The sequence below is a fragment of the Loxodonta africana genome, chromosome 7 (genome assembly GCF_030014295.1).
Source record: "Loxodonta africana isolate mLoxAfr1 chromosome 7, mLoxAfr1.hap2, whole genome shotgun sequence".
In the NCBI taxonomy this organism is placed as follows: domain Eukaryota; kingdom Metazoa; phylum Chordata; class Mammalia; order Proboscidea; family Elephantidae; genus Loxodonta; species Loxodonta africana.
The window spans coordinates 32,223,569-32,249,431 of NC_087348.1; the positions used below are offsets into that span (position 1 = coordinate 32,223,569).

At 35.6% G+C, this 25,863-nt stretch overlaps 1 protein-coding gene across 1 annotated transcript; it reads right to left on the reverse strand.

Annotated features, from left to right (window-relative positions):
- Positions 1–385: 385 nt before the first annotated feature.
- LOC135231932 (olfactory receptor 5T2-like) lies at positions 386–3,854 on the reverse strand. Its single transcript, XM_064289151.1, has one exon. The coding sequence runs from the start codon at positions 3,718–3,720 to the stop codon at positions 2,776–2,778; it is 945 nt and encodes a 314-aa protein (XP_064145221.1). The 5' UTR covers positions 3,721–3,854; the 3' UTR covers positions 386–2,775.
- Between the last annotated feature and the right edge of the window lie 22,009 nt (positions 3,855–25,863).

The following is a 25,863-nucleotide window of genomic DNA, read 5'->3' on the forward strand; positions in this document are numbered from 1 at the left end:
TAAACAATTAAAATGTCTCTTCACTTAATGGCTGATTTGTGAGGAGCAAATTAAGACTCTTAAAAGAAAATATTTGTAGTTATGTATTTATGTTAATTGGAGTAATTTGCTTGGGTTATTAAGGAATCTCTTCAGTGCATCCTTCACATCCTTGTTCCTTCGGCTGTAAATGATGGGATTCAGCATTGGTATCACGAGGGTATAAAAGACTGAGGCCATTTTATCAGTATCCAATGAGTGGTTGGTCCTTGGCTGCAAATACGTGAAAAGGAGGGTCCCATAGAATACAGTGACCGCCATCATGTGAGAAGCACAGGTGGAAACTTGAGCTTCTAGTAGCTAAAGAAAATGGAAGAAATGATGACGTAAAAGAGCTGAACAAAAGATTTCAAAGGCTGTCTCCAGAAGAGTAAAGAATTATTATGATATGTGCAAATACCTGAAGTTAGGAAACAACAAAAAAAAGAATATGCTTGGCATTTGTCAAGTTGAAATAACTGAAGAAAAAAAATTCAAGCCTTGAGTTGCAATATTGAAAGGTTCTACAGAGAAAATATTACACGATGCAGTAAGCATCAAAAGCAGATGGAAGGAATATGCAGAGTCACTGTACCAAATACAAGTGGTCAATGTTCAACCATTTCAGGAGGTAGCATATGATCAAGAACTGATGGTACTGAAGGAAGAGGTCCTAGCTGCACTGATGTAATTGGCAAAAAACAAGGCATCAGGGAATGATGGAATACCAATTGATGTTTCAACAAACAGAAGCAGCTCTGGGCGTGCTCACTCTTCTATGACGAGAAATTTGGAAGACAGCTACCTGGCCAACCGATTGGAAGAGATCCATTTTTATGCCTATTTTAAAGAAAGGTGATCCCAACAAATGTGGAAATTATCGAACATTATCATTAATATAAAACTCAAGCAAAACCTTGGTGAAGATCATTCAAAAGCAGCTGCAGTAGCACATCGATAGGGAAATGCCAGAAATTCTAGCTGCATTCAGATGTGGAGATGGAACCAGGGATATCATTGCTCATGTCAGATGGACCCGGGCTAAAAGCAGAGAATACCAGACAGATGTTTACCTGTGTTTTATTGAGTATGCAAAGTCCTTCAACTGAGTGGATCATAACAAATTATGGATTACTTTGCAAAGAAGAGGAATTCCAGAAGCCTTAATTGTGCTCATGAGGAATCTGCATAGAATAAGAGGCAATCATTTAGGCAGAACAAGGGGCATGGTTTAAAGTCAGGAAAGGTGTGCTTCGAGGTTGTACCTTTTCATCATTCTTATTCAGTCTGTATGCTGATTAAATAATCTGAGAACCTGGACTATAAGAAGAAAAACACAGCATCAGGACAGGAGGAAGATTCATTAGCAACCTACATTATGCAGATGACATAGCCTTACTTGCTGAAAGTGAAGAGAACTTTAAGCATTTACTGATGAAATTGAAAGACCACAGCCTTCAGTATGGATTGCACTTCAACATAAAGAAAACAAAAATTCTCACCACTGGACCAATAAGCAATACCATGATAAATGGAGAAAAGATTGAAGTTGTCAAGGATTTCATTTTACTTGGATTCACAATCAACACTCATGAAGACATCAAAAGACCCATTGCACTGGGCAAATCTGCTGCCAAAGACCTCTTTAAAGTGTTAAAAAAACAAAGATGTCACCTCGAAGACTAAGGTGCACCTGATGCAAGTCATCGTGTTTTCTATAGCCTCGTATGCGTGCAAAACATGCACGATGAAGTAGGAAGATAGAAGAATTGACATCTTTGAATTGTGCTGTTAGCAAAAAATATTGAGTATGCCATGAATTGCTAAAAGAATGGGCAAATCTGTCGTGCGAAAGTACAACCAGAATGCTCCTTAAAGCAAGTTTGGTGGGGCTATGTCTCACAAGTTTTGGACATGTTATCAGGAGGATCAGTCCCTGGAAAAAGACACCATGCTTGGTAAAGTAGAGGGTTAGCATTTCTTGCACATATTGTTGCTATAAGTCTTGATGGCATCTAACAACAACAACAACAAGCTGAAGACAGATCTGTGGAGATACCCCAACCATGTAAAGCCAGGGGTTGCAGATGTCCTCGTAACCATCCTAGGTCATTATGACCAGCATGAATGGTCTTTGACTGACATACTTAGAACACGTTATTAGGAGGGATCAGTTCCTGAAGAAGGACATTATGCTTAGTAGAGGGTCAGTGAAAAAGAGGCAGACTCTCAACAAGGTGGATTAACACAGGGGCTGCAACAATGGGTTCAAGCATAGCACCAATTGTGAGGATGATGCACAACCAGGCAATGTTTCATTCTGTTGCACATGTAGTCGCTATGAGTGGGATCTGACTCAAAGGCAACTAACGACAATGACAACATGCTAAATAAGTATATTTTTTTTCCATTTCCCAATAGATATTTATAAGCAAGAGAAAAAATATACAATACTTTAAAACAAGAATTTATACCCATACGTGTGTGTATATACATATACATATATATGTATATATACCCATGCACACCTGCACGTGTACATGTAAAGCAGTATGAACATAGAAGCAAATTGATGGCATAGTTTTTCTGTATGTGATAAAATAGCCTAGGATGAGGGTTCGCTATGATTTTTATTTCAAAATTATGAAGAAGAATAAAAAGACACTAATCAACTGAAATAAAAATTCCATCTTTGTCATATCTTCTTCACATGGAGGCATATGCCATGACTCCTGATTTTTCTTTTCATATTTAGTGCTAAAAACATACTTTATTGATAAGCCAATTTCTCCCAAACACTTTCTTTATTGCTTCTTTTACATCTTTGTTCCTCAAACTGTAGATAATGGGATTCAGCATGGGTATCATAACACTGTAAAATATTGGCATTATCATGTCATGATCCAGAGTATAGCTGGAACTTGGTCTGACGTACATGAAAAGGATTGTTCCATGAAAAACTGACACTCCAGTTAGGTGAGAGCCACAAGTGGAAAAGACTTTTCGCCTTCCTTCAGCAGATCGCATTCTCAGAATGGCTAACAAAATGAAACCGTAGGAGATCAGGACAATCAGGATGGTGAATATCTCAATAAAACCCACAACGTAGAAGAGTAGAAGCTGGTTGATGTGAGTATCAGAACAGGAGATAGCAAGCAGTGGAGGGATATCACAAAAGACATGTCTGATTTCATTGGATGCACAGAAGGAGAGGCTAAAAGTTGCTACTGTGTGTAAAGTAGCATGTGAAATACCACCAACATATGAAGAAGTGATGAGTGACACACAGACTCTGGGTGACATATTAACTGAATAGAGAAGTGGGTTGTAGATTGCTACATAGAGATCATAAGCCATTGCTGCCAAGAGAAAGCATTCTGTAGTCCCAAAAATAACACTGAAAAACATTTGTGTTGCACATCCAAGGAATGAAATATCTTTATTCTTTGACATCAAACCCACTAACATATTTGGGGTAATTACTGAGGAATAGCAGGCATCCAAGAAAGATAACACACTTAGAAAATAGTACATGGGATTGTGGAGCTGGGAGTCCACAATGACCAATACAACCTGTCCTAAATTTCCTATCAGAGTAAAGAGGTAGATTGCTAGAAATAGAAAAAATAAGACGACCTGAAATTCACGATTGTCTGTGAAGCCCTTCAATACAAATGTGGTGACTTCTGTGTCATTTTTCATGTTGATACTTCATGAAACAAAAATATTCATGAAGTTATAGTTTGTATTTCTATGACAGGAGCGCACAATTTTGTGACTCAAACAAATGCCAACTCTGTGTTCACATTGATTTTTCAGCCGTGTGTGATTTCCCAGCAGTGACTCCTAAGACAATAAGACAATGAGTATAGAGTCAGTACCCCTATTCTACTCCCTCTAATATTTATGATGAAAATGAAAGAAATTAATGAAGAGTTAAAAAAAAAAAAAAAAACACAAGAAGAAATCATGACACTCATGATTTCAAAGTATTTTCTTCCAAGACAATTTCTTTCAAGGTTTTACACCTGTTTATGTGTTGATGATTGTGGACTCAGTGAAATAATAGCTAAGTAACTATTATCTAGGTATTAAAAATAATTATCTATTTTCTAGATAACCCCGTGGCTAAACAAATAAGAGTCAAAGAGTTATCTGGTTGGAGGATATATATTAAAAATTAAAAAAATATTTTATTATAATTTTTGTTTTTAGATATTCTCTCCAAACTTCATCTTAAATTACTGTAATTTATTGATTAGGAATTTTGAATCAGTTTTATGGATACATAATCTGCTACAAATTATAACCTATAAAATATTTAAATTTATAATCTAAGTCTAGCTCCAGTTTTAATACATTGATAAGGATCTCTCAATAAGAGATAGAACCATTTAGATTAGAGTGATTAAAGGAGAAAAAATCCAAATATCTACAATATCCTTGAAAAAATAATGTCAGAATTACCTAGGAAAATTGCCAGTATTTAGAGAAAATGTTTCCTTAGGAATTTTGTAAAGAACAAAGTTAGAGGAAAAAAAAAATACTTAAGTAATTTGACAGCAACGACAATATATTTTAGATTGAATTCTCTTTCCTGGAAGTAAAAATTTAAGACAAAGCATATTAGAAGACCTAACCCATTTATTTTGATTATCCTAATATGTATCGGTGACTATAGCACCATAAAATGTTTATAAATATGTCATTTTATTAAAAAACTCTTTCACTACCTAATTGAGAAATTCCTAAATACATTTCTTAGTTTGAGAAATCTCATATATGGGGGTAGAGGTGAACATAAGTATTAATAAAGGGATAAGGAGGCAAAAATATTTATGTAAATAAGATAAAAATAGTCAATAGATATCAAATACAAACACTGATGAATGATGAATAAAATCAATGCATTATGTTTTTAAAAATATTATTACGAGCCTGAGGAAAAAGGTGATTTCTAATACAACCCCTGACGTCAGTTCAACAGTGTGCCTGAATTCACAATAGTACAAGGTAAATAACACAGGATTTAGAATCTGAAAATACCTGCTCATCACTCAGTTTGGTGATTAGAAAATGTGTGTGATGTTAGATTTTCTCTCTGAAGTTTAGTCTTCTTTAAACTGGCAAAAAAAGTTTAATAACCAACCTATTCAGATACAATTTGGGTGTGTCTACACACACAAACACACACGCATGCAATTTTCTTTAAATATTTCAATTTTGGGTTATAAATGAAACAGATAAATATAATTGAAATTTTGTCATCAGATGTATTTATTTTAAAAATTAAATTTGGGTCACAAAATTCACATTTTAATGAAAACATTGAAAAATGTATGCACTCCGAGAATTAAGTACACGTAATACTAACATGCACTCAAACATTATTTTGTCAAGATCAAACCAAATGAATCATATTATGATGAAAAAGTCCTCTAAAGGTGGATTTAATCATATTCTTCAGCCTTTGCATATGAAAAAATGGTATAATTTCTGTTAATAAGATTTCATAAACATAACATAAGCTTATTTTTTAGAGAGTAGGAGTTTTGTGAATTGTGTGATCCAGTGGTAAGAATAAAAGTTACACAGGTTACAACAACTAGATTCATCATGTAACAGTGGTCTTAATTTAGCTTTCTATAAAGAAAATGTTAAAAAAAAAAAAAGAAGAAATATTAAGCAGTTGAGTTAAATTTCTCTGGAAACTAGCTTTTCTGCTATATGTCAAAAGAAAAGTTATACTGAGTATGACTGTCTATGTTAGCACATTTGGAAAGGGGTCAAAGTCGTAAAGAGAAAGTGATTATGATTATTGACGAATTTAATAGGCTCAATTTTAAGAAATTAATGTAAAGTCACTTCCATAAATATCATTTTAAGATAAAGAAGATAACTCTAGATATCTTGGGCCCAACATTGAAACACTTATAATGCAAAGGAAAGAAATAATAACAGCTATCATTTGTTTTGTTGAGCACTTAGTATGAGAAAGAAATTTTCTGCACAATACTTTTTGATGTATTTATAGCAATCTTCACAACTTATAAGTACCAGAACCAAGATTCAACCCCAGCTCTCCCTGATCCCAAAGTGTACATATCTTCCATCCTTTTCTACTGCCTCTTGGAACCCTATTGCGGAAGTGGTTATAGACTTTGGCTGCTAACCAAAAGTCATCAGTTAGAATCCACCAGCCACTCTTTTGAAACCCTATCGGGCAATTCTACTCTGTCATAAAGGGTCACTGTGAGTCCAAATTTACTCACTGGCAATGGATTTGGTTTTGGTTCTATACTGCCTCCTATTACATGATGGCTTAATTCTGCAACTGTCCCTTCCCCCCATGATAAATAAAACCAAACACCATTGTAGTGTTTGGGTATCTTTCAAATAATCAATAACAGAGAAATATTATAAAGTAATAATCTGATGTGACATCTAGTTGTAAAAGCTAGTAAAATAAATGTCAATTATTTATTTCCCCCTCATTATTTATATCCAAATACAACCTGCAGGCAGATGAATAGTTCAAATATTTTTGTTTTCTATTGACATATTAAATTTAGACCTTTCTTCTCATTGTTCTTATATGAAGTGTATGGCTTTCTTCCATCAGGAAAATTAAAGTGTACATTCAATTTGGAGTCTATTATTTACCTCTATAAGCATATCTTTCATATTTTCTCTGTTCTTTTCTAGGAAGTACGGGTTTTAAATTATTGGGTAGAAATCTGAAAAAAATCAGATTTTGACAGATATATAATAATCACCAATGGAATAGGGAAGAAATAAAGTTTTTAATACTGGGGACTTCACAGCCTAGTCTACCTGGATAGTCTAGGTTATGTCTCTTAAATATTCTGCAAATGATCTGAAATGTTCTCTTACCTGAAGAATAGCAAGTGCAGGTTTAGATATATCATGAACATGTTTTATTTAGATCTTTTATATTCACTTACTCAGCTGTTAATGAAACCCATAGGAGATTCCCAGAGGGGAATATTCCCCAATTATCTTTTGGCTCAAAATACCAACTTAATGATTTACTCAATGATAAGGAAGTAAATAGTTCTTGAGTAATATACCAAATCTTGACTTTTGTTGACTAAATAAAGTTTTTTGGAGTCTGATTTAAAATGATGGCTTAGGGGAAAATTATGTTTTAACATTAGATAATAAATTGTCAGATATTAGACATAATCTTATATCATAGCTCTGATGCTGGGTGAGCACTTAGCTTCTCTGAGACCCTCATACTGGCAATACAACCCATTTTATATTGCAAAAAACCAGTAAATATAGTAAAGTATAATAAGTAAAACTGTGATATATCAATTCCAGAATATAGCGCAAGGGTTTATAGACATCCATATTCATGATATTTCTACATTGCTGAAATTAAAATGTTTGAAGTAAACAAGGCATAGATTTTGAGTTTCTTTAAAGGCGTCTCAGTCAAGTGATAAGAAATGCACAACAATGTCTAGCTTTATAGAGAAAGCAAACAAACAAACAAAAACACTGCTATTGAAGAAGGTATCAAATGTTTAATGACCTGGAGTACCTTCTAAGTCATGTATTTTGTGAATCCTGGATGACAAATTCTAATCTGTAGTTTTCTCAGATGAAATAGTAATAGCACAGACAATAGAGATTACGACATTTGTGTAAATCCTTTATAGTGAAAGAGTAAACAAAACAAAACAAAACAAAACAAAAAATACTATAAAAAAGATGAATCCAAGAAAAAGGAAGCAGAAGGAAATTAAAGAAATTTCTTATTAAAAACTCATAATTTCTTTCATTATTGTATCACACACACATTCAAGCACACACTAAACCCATGCTCGTATGCACACGCATACTCACATGTGCCCATGAGTAGGACCTAAAAAAAGTGTAACATTGATAGACAAGCAAGGACCAATAGCATGTCTAATTTTCTACAGTTTTCCAGATGCTTCTAATGGGAAGCCAGGTTGAGAGCAACAGATCTTGTGAAACTTGAAGTCTGGCATAACTTGAATAACCTTTCATGTGTTTATTCAAAAGTCTTTTTGAGACATTACTATGTGGCAAGGAAACAACAAGTAAACAATAGCAGACGTAATAACCACTATGAAGAGAAGCAAAGCCAAGACAAGGGATAAAGTAAGGCATTGAGGGGATCAGATATATTTTACAGAGGGTGTGGTATGAACCTCTATGATGAGGTGACACAGGAAACAAAATCTGAATGAAGTGATGCAACATGACGTTGAGAATTCTTGTCAATTTTCACATTTAAAGGGTGCATAGAAATAGAGCTTCTGGCATTTCAGTAAACTCTTTATTATGAAAGAGCCAAAAAAATTAAAATACTAAAAATAAATTTTTGTAAGCAGAAGGTAATTAAAGAAATTTGTTATTAGTTAACTCAGAATCTCCCCTAAAGCACTTCCTTAAAAAGTCTCCTACAAACAGCAAACAAGCACAAGCAAAGAGGAAAGTGAAAGAACAAAAAGGATGATTTTGACAAAATTAAACCACAAAAGACCTCCATTAACCCCAGCATAAGTATTTTAAGGCATCAAGGCTCCCATGGCAGCAGGCACAGTGTAAATGGCAAAGAGAAGTATTAACAAGACCTAGTATTAACCCTGCAAACTTCATAACCAGCCTCGGAAAGGAGAGAGCAATTTGCTGTATGGGAATCTCAGCAATATCAACCAGGAAAAATGGGAAAAACCTTCTGGCTTCCACTTGCAGGTTGATGACTACTCCTCTCTCCTCACCTAAACCCACAGCAAAGAATCACAAGAGGATCTTGGGAGACTCAGATGGTGCTCTGGGTCATTGAAGATCTCAGAAATAAGCATTACGCACTTTCTTCCAGAAAGACAAGGCTTCACTGGGAGGAAAAATGCCTGAGAGGAGAATTTAAGTTGAGCAGGGAGACTGGGAAGGAAAGTTTCAAATAAGGGAGGGGGCATTCTACAAGACGGAGGTTTCAGAAAGGACGGTTACAGCAACATATACTTTCTAAAGTGCAAAGTATCACTTAGGAAGATAAGACCTATAGATCTATGGGACTCAGTACCCGCAAAGCCTCTCTCATGCTATCCTCTTGCCACTGTTTACTCTGTGAAAGTAACTCCTACTCTGAAGAGAAGATTAATTTATGTTTTAGCTGTTTTTAAAGTCAGGGTTATTGATTTTTAATACAAACACAGAAATATTCACCACTTATAGGAACCAGGGTTTTTTTTTTTTTTTGCTTATAAAAAAAAATGGACAGTGTTGCGATTGATATGTGGCCAATGATTTGGTTGCATGATCAGGGTTTTGGAAGGAACATAATTGGAAAATTGGTAAAAAAAGATATCTAGGGAAGAGAAATGTGGGTATCTCTTCTGAATTGGCAAAAAAATGTGAAGATATTTTTGTTCCCTGTGAATACTCACCACTGAGTGACCTCAGGAAAGGAGGGTTTTAGTAGTGAAGTTAATAGTATGACCTGTTCTGTGGATACCATTCAGCTTCTTTCCCCAGCCACTCCTGTCATTTCCCAATGGGCTCATGGACAGAGTGTTCATGGCTGCAGTCATGGAGGTAATACACGAGTTCAGTGACAAGAACTTTCACACACCATAGTCAAACTGCCTAGGGCTACTGTTGAGAGGACAATCTACAAGCAGCAGAAACCAACATTGAGTATCCAAATGATGCCATCCCACTCAGCCAGCTAGCTACCTGATGGCCTATTGATTACATTGGACAGCTCCCATCATGGAAAAGACAGTGTTTTCCTTACTGGACTAGATACATAGTTTGAATATGGGTTTGCTTTTCCTATACACAGTACTTCTGCCAAAAACACTATCCGTGGAAGTACAGAATCCCTAAACCCACCATGACTAGATTCCGCACAACATTGCTTCTGATCTATAGATTAGTATCTGAGATTTCAAAGACAAGAAAAGACCCTACACATCTCAAAAATTTGACCTTTCATTCTGGCCAATATCTGATATTCTAACATTCTACCACTTAGAATATTAACAGCTACTTGTATAAAACCTTGTCTCTCATTTTATAGCTTTCTATCCATTTGTTTATTGTATAAACATGTGTATTAATGTTTTATCTCTTGTATTAAGCTTTCGCTGAGCTTATATGTATCACTTATAGAACAAAAAATCTAACCCAGAAAACCCAGTGCCGTCGAATCGATTCCGACTCATAGCGCCCCTATAGGACAGAGTAGAACTGCCCCACATATAATTCAGATGAGAAATTATTTGTATTGAACAAAGTCTGACATATGTTATGCTTTCGTATTATTTAATAATACATAGGCTTACAAGATTTTGAGAGAATTAAGCAGACTATATTCCCAAGAAGGAAGAAACTGGATTACAGGAAGTTTAATTTATTAACCAATGACACATAGTTGATTAGCATCGGAGCTAAGGCTATGTCTTGTGTCACTGGATTTATTTTCCAGTCCTATGCCATAAACTTTTCTGCTAAGGGATCAGTTTTCCAGAGGCCCAAGCAATTCATTTAATCATTTTTATGAAGTATTTCGTTGTTACAGAGCCATTCTCTTGTTATTGCAGGAAAAAAAAAAAATAGCTTCTAATTTTTATGTCCAAAGAGAGTTAGCATTCTCTCTCCTTGGTTAATCCCCTATGGACTAAAAGAAGAGCTCAAGAAACTGGTATAAAAATCCAAACACAATCACGGCATACTTTAATTGAGTTAGAAGTTCAGTTCCACAGGTAAGAGGAAAAAATTTTATCACTTACAAAATATTTTAGAAGATTGAACCTTTAATCTCCAACTAGAGTAAATGCCTAGTTTTAAAAGTAAATTTGTTTTAGGTGATTCTGGTTAATTCAGACTTGTGTTAAAAATTGAATGTTTCCCAAGAACATAGCAAAGAAAACAGAAAGGACTCCCTACATATTTAGGTCAATAGAGGTTTAAATCAGAAATTTGCTTTATGGATGATAATCAGAATAGGAGTAGTAGAATTAAGGCTGTATTTTCTTTAAAAAAAAAAAAAAGAGATTGTGAGAACGGTGCAGGACTGGGTAGTTTTCCGTTCTGTTGCACAGCAGGTCACTATGAGTCAGAACCCACTCAATGGCACCTAAAAACAACAAATTTAAAAATCAGAGAAATTATTAAAGAGAGAGAAAATTAGCTTTTGACCAGCATTTGGTTATATGCTACTTTGGTATGAGATATATATATATGTGTATATATATATATATATACACACACACACGTACACATATACATATATATTCTCTCACTGAGGGACATAAATTATTTTAAAACTTATTTTTCTCTACAAGCCATTTTCAATATATATATATTTATGTGTATATATAGTTTAATAATTTCATGGCCTATTTAAGCTGGATGCCTTTAAACAATAACTCAAATATGTGAGGATGTTATTTTACATTATTTCTAGAGGCTGGTGGCTCCAGAATAATAACATGGCACAATGGAATTACAATACGATCAAGCAGAAATAGTTTAGATTGTGGAATCAAAGAAATCTGGGATGAATCCTTGCTTTGCTAGTGTAATGGTTTGATTTGTGTCCCCCCAAAATGTGTGTCTACTTGGTTAGGCCATGTGTGGTTGTCATCCATTTTGTGATTTTCCTGTGTGTTATAAATCATAATCCCTGACTGTGGTTAAAAGGATTAGGGTGGGATGTAACACTCTTGCTCAGGTCACATCCTTGATCCAATGTAAAGAGAGTTTCCCTGGGGTATGGTCTGCACCACATTTTGCCTTACAAGACATAAGAGGCAAAGCAAGCAGAGATTTGGGGATCTCATACCACCAAGAGAGCAGTATTGGGAGCAGAGTGCATCCTTTGGACCCCCAGGGTCCCTGGCTTGAAAAACTCCTAGACCAGGGGAAGATTGAGGACAAAGACCTTCCTCCAGAGCCGACAGAGACAGAAAGCCTACCCTTGGAGCCATTGCCCTGAATTCGGACTTTTACCCTACTTTACCATGAGGAAATAAATTTCTCTTCGTTAAAGCCATCTACCTGTGGTATTTCTGTTATAGCAGCACTAGATGACTAAGACAGCTAGTAACTATCTGTGTGACCTTGGTCAAGTTTTATATCCAGCTGGACCTCAGTTCTTTCTCTCATCTGTAAAAGAATGCTAAACTATTTAGTTTTCAGGGTGCTATGTGGATTATGTACAGAATGTACACAAAATTCCTAACCCCTTGAACCCACTTAATAATACGTGGTAGCTGCTGTCATAGCTTTCTTTCTTCTCAAGCCTAGTGTTTGTAGTGTTTTTCTCACTGACATCTGGTACTTTATGTTTTCTGACTTTGCGACTCTGAGAGAGTTGAGGAACTGATTTTTTTTAGTCTTCCAGTTGGAACATGTTTTGTTTAAAAAAAATTCAGAATCTATGTTTTTGTGTTCCTTGCCACTACAGCCTCTTTGAGTGAAATCAGCTAGTCATAAATACAACCGACCATTTGTCATCTTGTTGACTCTGACTCATGGCAACGCTATGTGTGTGAGAGTAGAACTGTGCTCTGTAAGGTTTTCAGTAGCTGATTTTTCAGAAGTAGATGGTTGGTCTTTCTTCTGAGGTCCCTCCGAGTGGATTCTAATCTCCAAAATTTTGGTTAGCAGCCTAGTGTCTCAACCTTTTGCACCACCCATGGACTTTGACTTAAACACCAACAGTTCTGACTTCTTAAAAGATTAGCTAACGGAAATGCCTCTCTGAAGAAGTTTGGGGGGAAGTAGATAAAACTCATACTTTTTCCTCTGTCGAGTCTCCGTTCCCTATAGTGAAGTAGATAATTACTCTAGTAGAACCTGACTTGGTATAAACCATACTTTCATTCTTAAATCACTTTCTTGCTCTACAGACAAGATCAGGCCATCACGGGTGTCCCAAAATTAAATCACAAACAGTATCCAGAGAATTTAAGCAAAAGACACTATTATTTCACTGACAAGCCCAAAGGCAGAACGCAGTGATGGAAACACATTTTTACAATCCTTTACAGATTACAAAATATGGAGTCCTGATGACACAGTGGTTAAGTACTACGGCAGTTAACCAAACGTTTAGCAGTTTGAATCCACCAGCCACTCCTTGGAAGCTCTGTGGGACAGTTGTACTTTGTCCTATAGGGTTACTGTGGGTCGGAATCTACTTGATGGCAAAAGTTTTTTTTTTTTTTTTTTTGGTTTTTTACATCATAGAATATTAGGATTTATTGAGCTTAATGTCAATAAATTGATATTTTAATACCTACTTAGGTCATATAACAAACAAGTATAACAAAAACACTTCAGATTCTGGTTTGGGATTCATTCATTTCTCAAAGGTTTGACAAAAAAAAATTAATTTTAGAATTCCCTATTTTTTTTTTTTTTTAGATAAAATGTGGAAGGCTTATTTAAGTAGTATGTGCTTTTTATATATAATAAAAACAATTAAATTAAAAAATTATATTAATATGTTTCACGAATAAGCACTCTGCATGAGTACCATGTTCATGTAGTTTATCAGCATATATCTCAATCATTTTGTTGAACTTACCCATTCTTTCATACAGGAAGGAAGAAGGATGGCTTTATTTTCCCAGCTGACACTGGCACTGGGAAGGAAGAAGGATGGCTTTATTTTCCCAGCTGACACTGGCACTGGGTGCTATTTCTGAGATTTTAGTAAAAGTTTTTGAGTCTAAATACAGTGCTCTTAACTTTCCACCATTGCTGTCTTGTGTCAGAGCCATCAGTGAAGTGATGGTTAGAATCACAGGCTAGCTGACATTTCTTCTGTTTCTGTTAGTCAAGCTATATTTTGCAGTTGATTTTGCAATGAATTTCTTTAGCAGACAACCTACTGGCATTTTTTTTTTTCAAAATTTGGTTGCATATTTTTAATTTCCCTTCACTGTGCTTCTTCCATTCTACCTGATTTCTATTTTATTCCCGTCTCTCACCAGTAAATATTTTGTTTGTGTTCCATGGATTCTTGAAAGAGAAAGATGGGAAAAGTGCAGAGGGAGAGAGAGAGAGAGAAAGAGGATAGGGGATTTTTGAAATATAAATGTATTTTTGTGATGTCCCCAAAATATATGAATATATATTTATCTATTATTTCATGACTTTATTAACTACTATTATAACCATTCAAACACAATTAAAATATTATAAGATATATGCATGTGTGTTCTCAAAGTTGTATATGAACTTTATGGATTTACATAGAAAAAGGTGCCTGTTAAGACAACTTGAAAGGTTAGTCTAACTTCATCGATTTTCTAGTCATATGAGAACATTTTAAAATTAAATAATTTTAATAAGTTTTTTCTCATTTAAATTTAATCCAATATTGTGAGATACATGGTGTTGCTCTCATTTTATCCTAGTGGGTGTTAAGGAAAGGCATTCATAAACACTGTAGCTAATTTGAGTACTCTAGGGTTTACTTACATGGAAAAAGTGTTTGGATTTAAAAATCCCTCTACTCATTCTTCCTTGTCAATTTTAAAATATGGCAATTTGAGAACCACATAAATTAGCAGTTTTGTTTGTTTGCTTGTTTGCTGTTAACATGAGAAGCTCAGCCAACAAATGTATGAAGCCATTTATTTATTTTATTTAAACAGGAAATTACATCCAGATGGGCCCAACCAATCACTGCCTCTTCCATCACTGTCTAGGATATTTTCACGTCCTTCTAAGAAACAAACATGAAGATGGAACTGAATGCACTCTGTTTCCCAGGATATTGCATTTATGAGTTGTCATCTAGTCCTTTCCAACTCAAAGCAATCTTGAGGGTGTCAGAGTAGAACTGTGCTCCATAGGATTTTCAAGACTGATTTTTGGTAGTAGATTATCAGTCCTTTCTTCTGACGTGCCTCTGGATGGAATTGAACCACCAAACTTTGAGTTAGCAGCAAGTACATTTATCATCTGTACCACGCCGAGAGTCCAACTGCTTTAGGACCCATAAATATCAACTAAAATGTCAGTGTTGCCATCAGGACTGGATGCACACAGAATTCGGTTGAAGAACACCACTGAAGTCACCATGTTTATATTGTGGGGTTTTACAGATAACTTTGAGCTGGAAGTCTATATCTTTTTACTATTTCTTGCAATCTATATTTTTACTCTGGTGGGAAATTTGGGACTGGTTTTATTAGTCATGGTAAATTCCCGACTCCACAATCCCATGTACTATTTTCTGAGTGCATTATCATTCTTGGATGCCTGCTATTCTTCAGTTATCACACCAGAAATGTTGGTCAATTTCCTGGCAGAAAATAAAACCATTCATTCCTTGGATATGCAACACAGATGCTGGTCTTTATCACTTTTGGGACCACAGAATCATTTCTCTTGGCGGCAATGGCATGTGGTTGCTACGGAGCGATCTATAACCCACTTCTGTATTCAGTTAACTTGTCATCCAGAGTCTATGTGCCACTCATCATTGCTTCTTATGTTTGTGGTGTTTCACATGCTACTTTACACACAGTGGCAACTTTTAGCCTCTCCTTCTGTGCATCCAATGAAATTAGACACGTCTTTTGTGATATCCCTCCACTCCTTGCTATCTCCTGTTCTGACACTCACATCAACCAGCTTCTACTCTTCTACGCGGTATGTTCAGTTGAAATATTCACCATTCTGATTGTCTTGAACTCTTATGGTTTCATTTTAATGGTCATTCTGAAGGTGCATTCTGCTGAAGGGAGGCGAAAAGTATTTTAAACCTGTGGCTCTCACCTAACTGGAGTGTCAATTTACCATGGAACAATCCTCTTCGTGTATGTGAGGCCAAGTTCCAGCTATGCTTTGGACCATGACATGATAGTGTCTGTATTCTACACCATTGTGATTCCCATGCTGAATCCCTTTATCTACAGTTTGAGGAACAAAGATGTAAAAGATGCAATGAAAAAATGTTTGAGAGAAATTGGTTCATAAATAAAGTACATTTTTAGCATTGTAATACTGAAAAGAATGTTGGGTGTCAGTCCATAGTTCTAAGATTTGAATCTGGAGAAGAAAGTGCCTTGCTTTTAGTTTAAAGTACTTTTTTCTCCTAGAATATTTCCAAATGAAGCATTAGTCAACCTTCCAAGGCAGAGCTTTACAAGTGCAGGTAAGTTGTATCATATACATACTTATGGGATTACATTCAAATGTACCCATATTAAACATTCAGTGACAGGTTATATTACTATGATTAGTATTTAACTTCCTCTTTCTCTTACTATAATGATGATGTCCTGAGAACTCTATAGCTTCACATATTCTCACATTGTTTATAGTACGTCTTCAGCAAACATTTGGAAGTTAATTTCCCATTCTGAAGTCCCTGTGATGGACCTCCCAAAGATTACTAGCCCCTTATGCTGTCATACACTCAGATCCATCTCGGCCTCTGGATATGCCTTCTGCACTGCTTCACTGAACACCACAAACATTGATTCCACTATTAGTTTTTTTTTTTTTTTGCCATTGTCCAATCACAGAAATTTATCAGACTCTTTCTGAAACTACTAAGAGACCAGAGAGTATACTTAATGAGAGTATACTTAAGGTTCAGTAAAAACAAACATAAAGCTTAGAGAATAAGCTACAATTGGCTACTATATGTGTTTGCTCCAAAATCAGAAAAATTATTTCACCATTCAGAAATCCTTTAATAATTCTAGTTCATTTCCTAATTCTACCTTTGTTCTCTAACTATGAAGAAAAACTCTACATTGGTCATTACGAATGAAACTTTACACCAATGAATATGGCCCAGAGAAGGAAAAAAATGGTCTACATCACCCCAAGTCTCTCCTGCTTATGCTAACTCCTTACTGAATTATTTGTTTTTACTTCAATGTTTGTTTATTTTACAAGTCCTTAAGAGTAAAAAGTATGTTTCGCTCAATAAAACCTATTTTCTTCCTATCAGTGGTGGTTATCTTGTGACCCAACCACAACGAAATTATCAGAAACTAGCAATCAAAACAATGTTCCTGTAAAAGCCAGTTCTTAATTATGAGTTTGAAAAGCACACCAGTAAGTTTCAGAGCCTCAATTTCTAATCTCTTCTGATCAAATATGCAAAGAAAACTAATACATTTCTATTGGAAGAAGGGATATTTGACATCAGAGTGAGGTTTAAATATATGCTCAAAATTCCTTTAAAAAAGTACTAATTTTCACAGATACAATACAGGCATTTTATCCTTTAAAAATTATATGATTTGAAACCCTAGTAACAAAAAATCCTTTCTGATTATGATCTATTCAGATGGTCTCTCTAGAAGATAGGAATAGCCTGCTTCAAAAGTACTCCTAAATAGGTGACTTTTACAAAACTCAGAATTTTTGCAGCATTCATAGATCATATTTGAAGCTTCTATTATTCAAATCAGGGTTTCAAAGCGGTAAAGGAAAGGATTCAGTCAAGGTTGTCTCCTTTGTTACCAGTCTTCCAAGTGAAAAAAAAGAAACAACATAATCTTATGGGAAAGGAAGAGATGAACTGAAGGAATAAGGTTGCACCCAATTGTGCCTAAAAATATTTGGTTAATAATCCAGCCATCAAATTAGATAAGAATTCATGTCAAATGAACCTGTTTGGAAATTCCCATACTGTCTCCTATTTTTCTCTTAATAAAGTAGAAACCAAATTTTGAGATAAAACAGTCTTCAATGATTTTTTATTTGTTCAAGTCAACATGGAAAAATGGTATATTTAAGTCTCAAGTTAAATAGTTTTATTCTTTATAAATTACCTCAAGCATCTTTCCATTAAGAAATAATTGTTTGACCTTCCTGTCCCCATGGACCCCTTTTATTTATTCATTTAATATAAGTTAACACATTGGTTAATATTACATAAAATAAATATTGAAATTAATATTCATTGTTTTGAATATTTAGTTCCTATGTAGGTATTAAGGAACCCTGGTGCTGCAGTGGTTAAAGCCCTTAGCTGCTAACCAAAAGGTCTGAGGTTTGTGCCTACCAACCAGTCGGTAGGAAAAAGATGTAGTAGTCAGCTTCCTCAAAGATTATAGCCATGGAAACTCTATGAGGTGACATTACTGTGTCCTATAGGGTGGCTATGAGTTGGAATTGACTAGACAGCAGTGGGTTTGGTTTTATGTAGATCTAACAGTATGCTGATACTATAAATTGCATAAGGGCAGTCACTGTATCTGTCCTCACTACTGATCCTCAGGGCATAACATGGTACTTGGAACACAATACTATAGATATTTATTAAATGAATGGTAAGTCAATGAATGAGTAATAGCTAATAGCAATGGTTAGAGCTCATACGCAGCTGATTAGGCACTGAACAATTACATAAGTGCCTTTTACGTATTAAGTTATGTAATCATCATACCTTCTCCTGTGAGTGGTTCTACAATTATGTCTTATTGAGGAAACAGAGGTACATAAATTTGCTCAAAACCACATAGTTCTTAAGAGTGATAACTATATTCTCATTTAAGCTTCCTGGCTACAAAGGCCTCGCTTTTAGACATTTTGGTATGTAGAATAAAAGAACATGCCAATCTTTTTCATTTATCAACTGCATTATTTGGCCTTTAGACAACACCATATGAAGTATTGAAGGCCTTCATTAAGTCAATGATGAAGGAATGAATGCAAGGAGTGTTGGAGGTGTGGTTTCCATAGGATTTAACTAGTGATTGGTTTGGTTGAAACATGTGGAAGCTGCAGGTCATGAGCCTGAGTGATCATTAAACCGAAGATATTAAAAGAAGATTGTAAAAGTGGAGTAAATTAGGTCAATTATACCTATACTGAAAGGAAGCCATGTGGCACAGAGGCTAAGCACCAGGCTGCTAAATGAAACTTCAGTGGTTAGAAGCCAGAGCTGCTCTTCGGGAAAAACATGCAAGAGCCTGCTTCTGTAAAGGTTTTGAGCCTTGGAAACCCTATGGGACAGTTCTGCTCTGTCCTACAGGGTAGCTATCCGTCAGAATCATCTCCAAGGCAGTAAGGTTTTTTATTTATTTTGGCATACCTATACTGAGATTGAAAAGATTGAAGTTGTCAAGAATTTCATTTTACTTGGATTCACAATCAACAGCAGTGGAAGCAGTAGTCAAGAAATCAAAAGACGCATTGCATTGGGCAAATCTGCTGCAAAGGACCTCTTCAAAGTGTTGAAGAGCAAAGATGTCACCCTGAAGACTAAGGTGTGCCTGACCCAAGCTATGATATTTTTGATCGCATCATATGCGTGTGAAATCAGGACAATGAATAAGGAAGACCGAAGAAGAGTTGACGCCTTTGAATTGCGGTGTCGGCGAAGAATATTGAATATACCACGGACTGCCAAAAGAACGAACAAATCTGTCTTAGAAGAAGTGCAGCCAGAAGGCTCCTTAGAAGCAAGGATGGCGAGACTGTGTCTTACATACTTCGGACATGTTGTCAGGAGGGATGAGTCCCTGGAGAAGGACATCATGCTTGGCAGAGTACAGGGTCAGCAGAAAAGAGGAAAACCCTCAACAAGGTGGATTGACACAGTGGCAGCAACAATGAGCTCAAGCATAACAACGATTGTAAGGATGGCGCAGGAGCCGGCAGTGTTTCATTCTGTTGTGCATAGGGTCACTATGAGTCGGAACTGACTCGATTGCACCTAACAACAACAACATACTGATTCTGAGGTTTTATACCATTTTCAAGGATGAGAACTAAAATTCCAGGTAGATATCACTCTGGTTAGACTAGCGAAGTAGACCAAACAGAGGAATATTACAAGGGATAAAGGGATCAGTTACATCATGATAAAGAGCTGAATTCATCAATAAGACTTAACAATTTGAAAAGTGTATATGTCTAAAATAAAATTTCAAAATGCATGAAGCAAACATTATTAGAATTGAAATTAGTATACAAATATAGAATTGTAATTGGAGATTTACACATTCCTCTCTCAGTAATTGAAAAAATAAATAGAAACATGTATTTTATAATCTGGCGCTGGATGGTAGAAATAGCTATGCAAACAGCATACTTCTAAATAAACCATCAGTCAAGGAGGACATCACACAGGAAAATACAATATATTTTGAACTGGATGAAAATGTAAATAAATAAATAGTGCAAAATGAAAATGAGCCTAGAACAATTCTAAATCTCTGGGAAGTCCATCCCCCTTTTATATCTCAAACGAGATTGACTCAGGATAAAACCTCACCTTGTGGATTGAATTCTGCCTCACTAACATAACTGCTTATAATCCTGCCTCATGACAACATAGAGGTAGGACTTAGAGATCAAAGGAAAATCACATCAGATGACAAAATGATGGACAGTCACCCAATACTGGTACCCATAACCTTGCCAATTTGGCAAACATTTTTGGGGAACATAATTCAGTCCGTTCCACCATTTGGCTCCCCAAAGCTCGTACCCTTGCACATGTAAAACACATTCACCCCCATCATATCACAGCAAAAGTCTTAAAATTCAAAGTCCAACATCCAAAACTTCCTCTTCATCTGTGAAATCTAGAATACAAGTTATCTGCTTCTAACTACAATGGTGGAACAGGCAGAAACTAGATATTTCCATTACAAATGGAAGAAATTAATGGAAAAGAAAGGATAATACATACCAAGGAAGTCGACAGAACACATTACATTAGTTGTCAAGGCTTGAAAATAATCATCTATTTTCTGAGAACATTTAGGCAATGACCCTGCCCTCCAGACTCTGGGTATTGGCCGCACTCTCGGGATTCTGGGTGGAGGCCCATCTACTCTGGGCTTCAGTTCTGCCTTTCAGGCTCACTGGATGGCAACTGTGCTTGTTTCCTGTGTTTCTTGTCTCTTCAACTTCTTCATCCTGGTTCCCTGGTTTTTGACTTCTTAGGCCTCGCTGCCAGTCTGCCCTGCTGGGGCAAGTGTTCCAAAACTCTTTAGCTCCACCGATAAGTGCCTGGAGGCACCCCACTCCGCCTGTAACTTCTGCTGGAAGACACTCAATGTTCTTGCTCCATGGGTCAGCTCCAGGCCTGTCTCGTGCTGGTCTCCTGGTTCTGCTGCTACCATCTCTCTGCTGCTGTTATTCTCTGCTGCTGCCTCTTGCCATCTGTTGCACCTCCAGTGTGACAGCTCTCCTCACTTTCTTCTGAGTCCCCATCAGAATTGTCTCTGATGTCTGTCTGTAATTCCACCAACAGTCTCTTCAAGGCAACCCAGGCTTTTACTATCAGGCAATTTAAAAGTCTTTCATCCTCTACCCATCCACAGATTCAAAACCACTTCCAGATTTTAGTTATCTGTTAGAGCAGCACCCCACTCTACTAGTACCAAATTTAATACACATGGTTATTTGTATCAATAGTCACTGCCCACAGATGCAGCAGTCAAGAAATCAACAGTGCATTGCGCTGGGCACATCTGTGACAAAAGGCCTTTTTAAAGATTTTTTTAAACAATATAATATTATCTTACAGTTTTGGAGGACAGAAGTCCACAGTGCAAGGGGTCTTTTTGTGTGTATGTGTGTGTGCAGAAAATATACCCACCAAAACACTTGCCCATACAACCTCCACATTTTCAATTCAATGTCATTGATTACATTTTTCATATTGTGCAACCATTACTGTTTTTTCCAAAATACTCCACCACCATTAACATAAACTCAATGTCCCCCATACAAAAACTCCCCCTTTTTCCCTCCCTCTCACTTCTGGTACCATTAATAATCTTTGGTGTCCATATATTTACTTTTTTATATAAGTGAGATCATCCAGTATTTGTCCTCTTGTGGCTGACTTATTTTACTCAGCATAATGTTTTCAAGGTTCATCTATATTGGATGCATCATAGCTTCATTTCTTTGTACAGCTGTATAATATTCTATTGTGTGTATATACCACATTTGTTTCTCTATTCATCTGTTGAGGGACATTTTCGTTGTTTCCACCATTTGGGCGTTATAAAAAGTGCTGCAATCAGCACTGCTGTACAATTTTCTGCTTTTATTCCTGCCTTCACTTATTCTGGGTGCAAACCTAAGATTGGGATTACTGGTCATATGGTAATTCTATGTTCAACTTTTTGAGGAACCCTGAAACTGCTTTACACAATTTTGCACCATTTTACATTCCCGACAGCAATGAATGCAGGTTTCAAATTCTCCACAACCACGTCAATACTTATTCCACATTTTTTTCATCTTTGCCATTCTAATGGGGGTGAGGTGATATTTCATTATGGTTTTGATTTACATTTCTCTTTTTTTTTTAATGGCTAACGGTATTATTTTCATGTGCTGTTGGCCATTTCAATATCCTCTTTGGTGAATTGTCTGATCAAGTCCTTTGTCCATGTTTTGGGGGGAGGGGTTCATACTGAGGCAAATTTTTAAAACGGTGAAAGAATTAACCAGTTCCCTTTTTTGTGGTATAAGGCTGTTCAGTTCTTTCAGCACCATTTTTTAAAAGCATACCCTTTCTCCATGGATTTTCTTCAGCATCTTTGTCAAAAACCTGTTGGCCATATATGTGTGTTCTGTTTCGTTGATGTAGGCCACTATTTCTTAACCAATACCACACTGTCTTGATTATTTTGGCTTAAGGTAAGTCCTAAAATTAGATTAGGTAAATCTTCAAATGCTATTCTCCTTTTTTGAAATTATTTTTGTTATTTTAGTTCTTTTGCTTTTTCTGTATAAATTGTGGAATAAGTTGGTTAAGATCTACAAAAATATTTGATTTTAATTAAAATTACATTATATTTATAAGTCAATTTGGGATTGCATTTAGTTAATACATTGATTGATCCCAACTGGGCGCCTCCCAGTAGCAGTGTACCTCCCTTCCTTCCTTTCTGTCTTCCTACCTTCCTTCTTTCCTTTTTGCCCCTCTTTCTTTCAACTCAGATTCCATGACCAACATTTACTATCTACTTAGCATCTTTTCCTATGGAGCCTAGACAACCATATGTTTTTTATAATGTTTCCAAGAATTCCTTAGGAACATGTTAAGTATATTCCTAAATTTCTTAGGTATATCTCTTTAAATTTGTATAAATAATTCTCAAGACAGGAAAAGACCCTATACAACTAAAAGTTTGACCTTTAACTCTGCTATACTTCTAATATTCTAGTGTTCTGTCCCATAGAACAATAGAGTTGTCTATATATTGTCCCATCTCTCCTGCCCTAAACTCTCAATGGGCTTACATCTATCCCTCATATCCACTTGATGCCTAGCACCTTATAACTAAGATGAGGACTATAATTATTTTTATTGAACTATTATAAATTCTATTTTTGGGGTTAACATGTTATTACTTCATATTATCTCTCTCTATATATATTTACAGAATGTTAAACAGGTTATACTACTAGAAAAAAGAAACTGGATTTTAGGGAATTTGATTTTTTAACCCAATATCAGTAGTTAATTAGCATCAGAGCAAGAGCTATGTTCTGTAACATTAGATTTTCAATCTTATGTTATAAGCTTTTCAATTGAGGGACCTTTTTTTAAGGGGCCAACATGATTCATTTTATTATTTTTATCATGTAGTTTATTGTGCCAGAACCATTCGCTTGTTCACTGAAAGGAAAAAACAAAACAAAACAAACAAACAAAAAAACCTTGTTGCTCTCTCTTCTAGAAGAGAGTTAATGTGTTTTCTCCTTGGGAATTCCCTATGGCCTACAAGAAGTCATTAAAAAGCTTGTATAAAAATCCATACACGTAATAGTCATAGTGAACTTTGAGTGAACAGTTCAGTTCCACAGGTAAGAGGAAAAGCTTTTCATCACTTGCAAAATATTTTAGAAGAGAAAATCTTGAATCTCACACTAGAGTATATGACTTAAAATCTAAATCTGAAATAGGTGATTCTAGTTAATTCAATCTTGTATTAGAAATTGTATCATACATCTTCCCGGGAACATAGCAAAGAAAGCAGAAATGACTCCTTACGTATTTACATCAGTAGATGTGTAAATCAGAAATTTGTTTTAATTTTCTTGATGGATGAGGATCAGAATAGGAACAGTACAGTTATAAAGCTATATTTAAAAATCAAGAAAATTATTAAATGAAGAGCGAATGAGATTTCAAACTGCATTTGAGCATATACTATTTTAGGATCATAATTGCTTTCTCTTGTAGAAATATAAATTAATTTTAATTTTATTTTACTACCAAAGCCATTATAGACTTTTTTTTTTTTAATTTCATGGTCTGTTTAAACTGGATGAATATAAAAAAAGGAAATTAAATATGCGAAGATATTATTTTTCATTTTTCTAGGGAACGTTGGTTTCAGAATTATGGCATGATATAATGGAATTGCAAAATGGTCAATGGAAATACTTTAGATTATGGAATCAGAGAAATGTGAGCCTGAATTCTCGCTCTACTAGTAACTATCTGCTTGACTTTGCTTAATGTATATGTCTAAAAAAAGTCTAGGTGGCCTCAATTCTCTCATCTGTAAAAGGACACTAAATTAGATAGTTATAAATTTGCTCTGTAGATTACGTATGATAATGTACACAAAATTCCAAACCCCTAGGGTCTGTTTGGAGCCCTGGTAGCAGAGTGGTTAAGAGTTTGGCTGCTAACCAAAAGGGGAGCAGTTTGAAACCACCAGATTCTCCTGGAAACACAATGGGACCGTTTTACTCTGTCCTATATATTGCCTATGAGTCAGAATCGACTCGACAGCAGCTGCAGGTTTTTTGCCTTTTATTTTTTTAGGTTTCGATTCACTTATTAATATGTGGTTGCTGGTGTCATAGCTTTTTTCTCAACCTTAGTCTTTGAGGTATTGTTCTCATTCACATGTCATAATTTACATTTTCTAAGTGTATAAGAATTGAGGAATTAATTTTATTTTACTCTTCTAGAGGGTTCATGTTTTGTTAAATATTTCAGGGTATTTGATTTTGTCTTTCTAGTCTCTATCTCCTGTTAATGTGAAATCAACCAGTTGTACACACCACCAGTTTTCATTTCCTTTAAGCTTTGTTAACAGAAGTGCCTGTTTGAAGACACTTGGAAGCAGTAGCTAAAGCCCATACTTTTTCCTCTGCCGAGTTTCCAGTTCCCTGGATCAAAGCAGAGAATTGCTCTAATAGAAGCTGATATGGTATAAAATATCATTTCTTTCTTAACTGATATTCTTGCTCTATAGGAAATATCAGAGCCATCAAGGGTGCCAGAAAATTATATCAGCAAGAGTATCAGGAGAATTTAAGCAAAACACACTAAAATTTCAGTGACAAACCCAAAGGCAGCATACACTTTTTCATGATCCTTTACAGCATTAGGATCTTAGGGTTCATTGAGTACAATTCCAACAAAATGGTATTTTAATACACATTTAGTGTCATAAAAGATCCCTGGTGTTGCAGCGGTTAAGCGCTTGACTGCTAACGAAAAGGTTGGTTGTTTGAACCCGCCAGTTGCCCCATGGGGGAAAGATGAAGCAGTCTGCTTCAGTAAAGATTACAGCCTAGGAAACTCTATGTGGCAGCTTTGCTCTGTCCTATATGGTTGGTGTGAGTTGGAATCAACTCAATGACAACTTTGTGTGTGTGTGTGTTGAGGGTGCATATGTGTGCGTTATATAAAGAACATGAATAAGGCAAATACTTTAGCTTCTGGTTTGGGGTTCAGTCATTGCTCAATGTTTTGATAAAAAGGTGATTTTGTAACTCCATTGTGTTTTTATAACTAAAATTTAGAAGTTATATTTAAACTGTGTGCATTTTTCACATATATTCAAAAATTTTATTTAA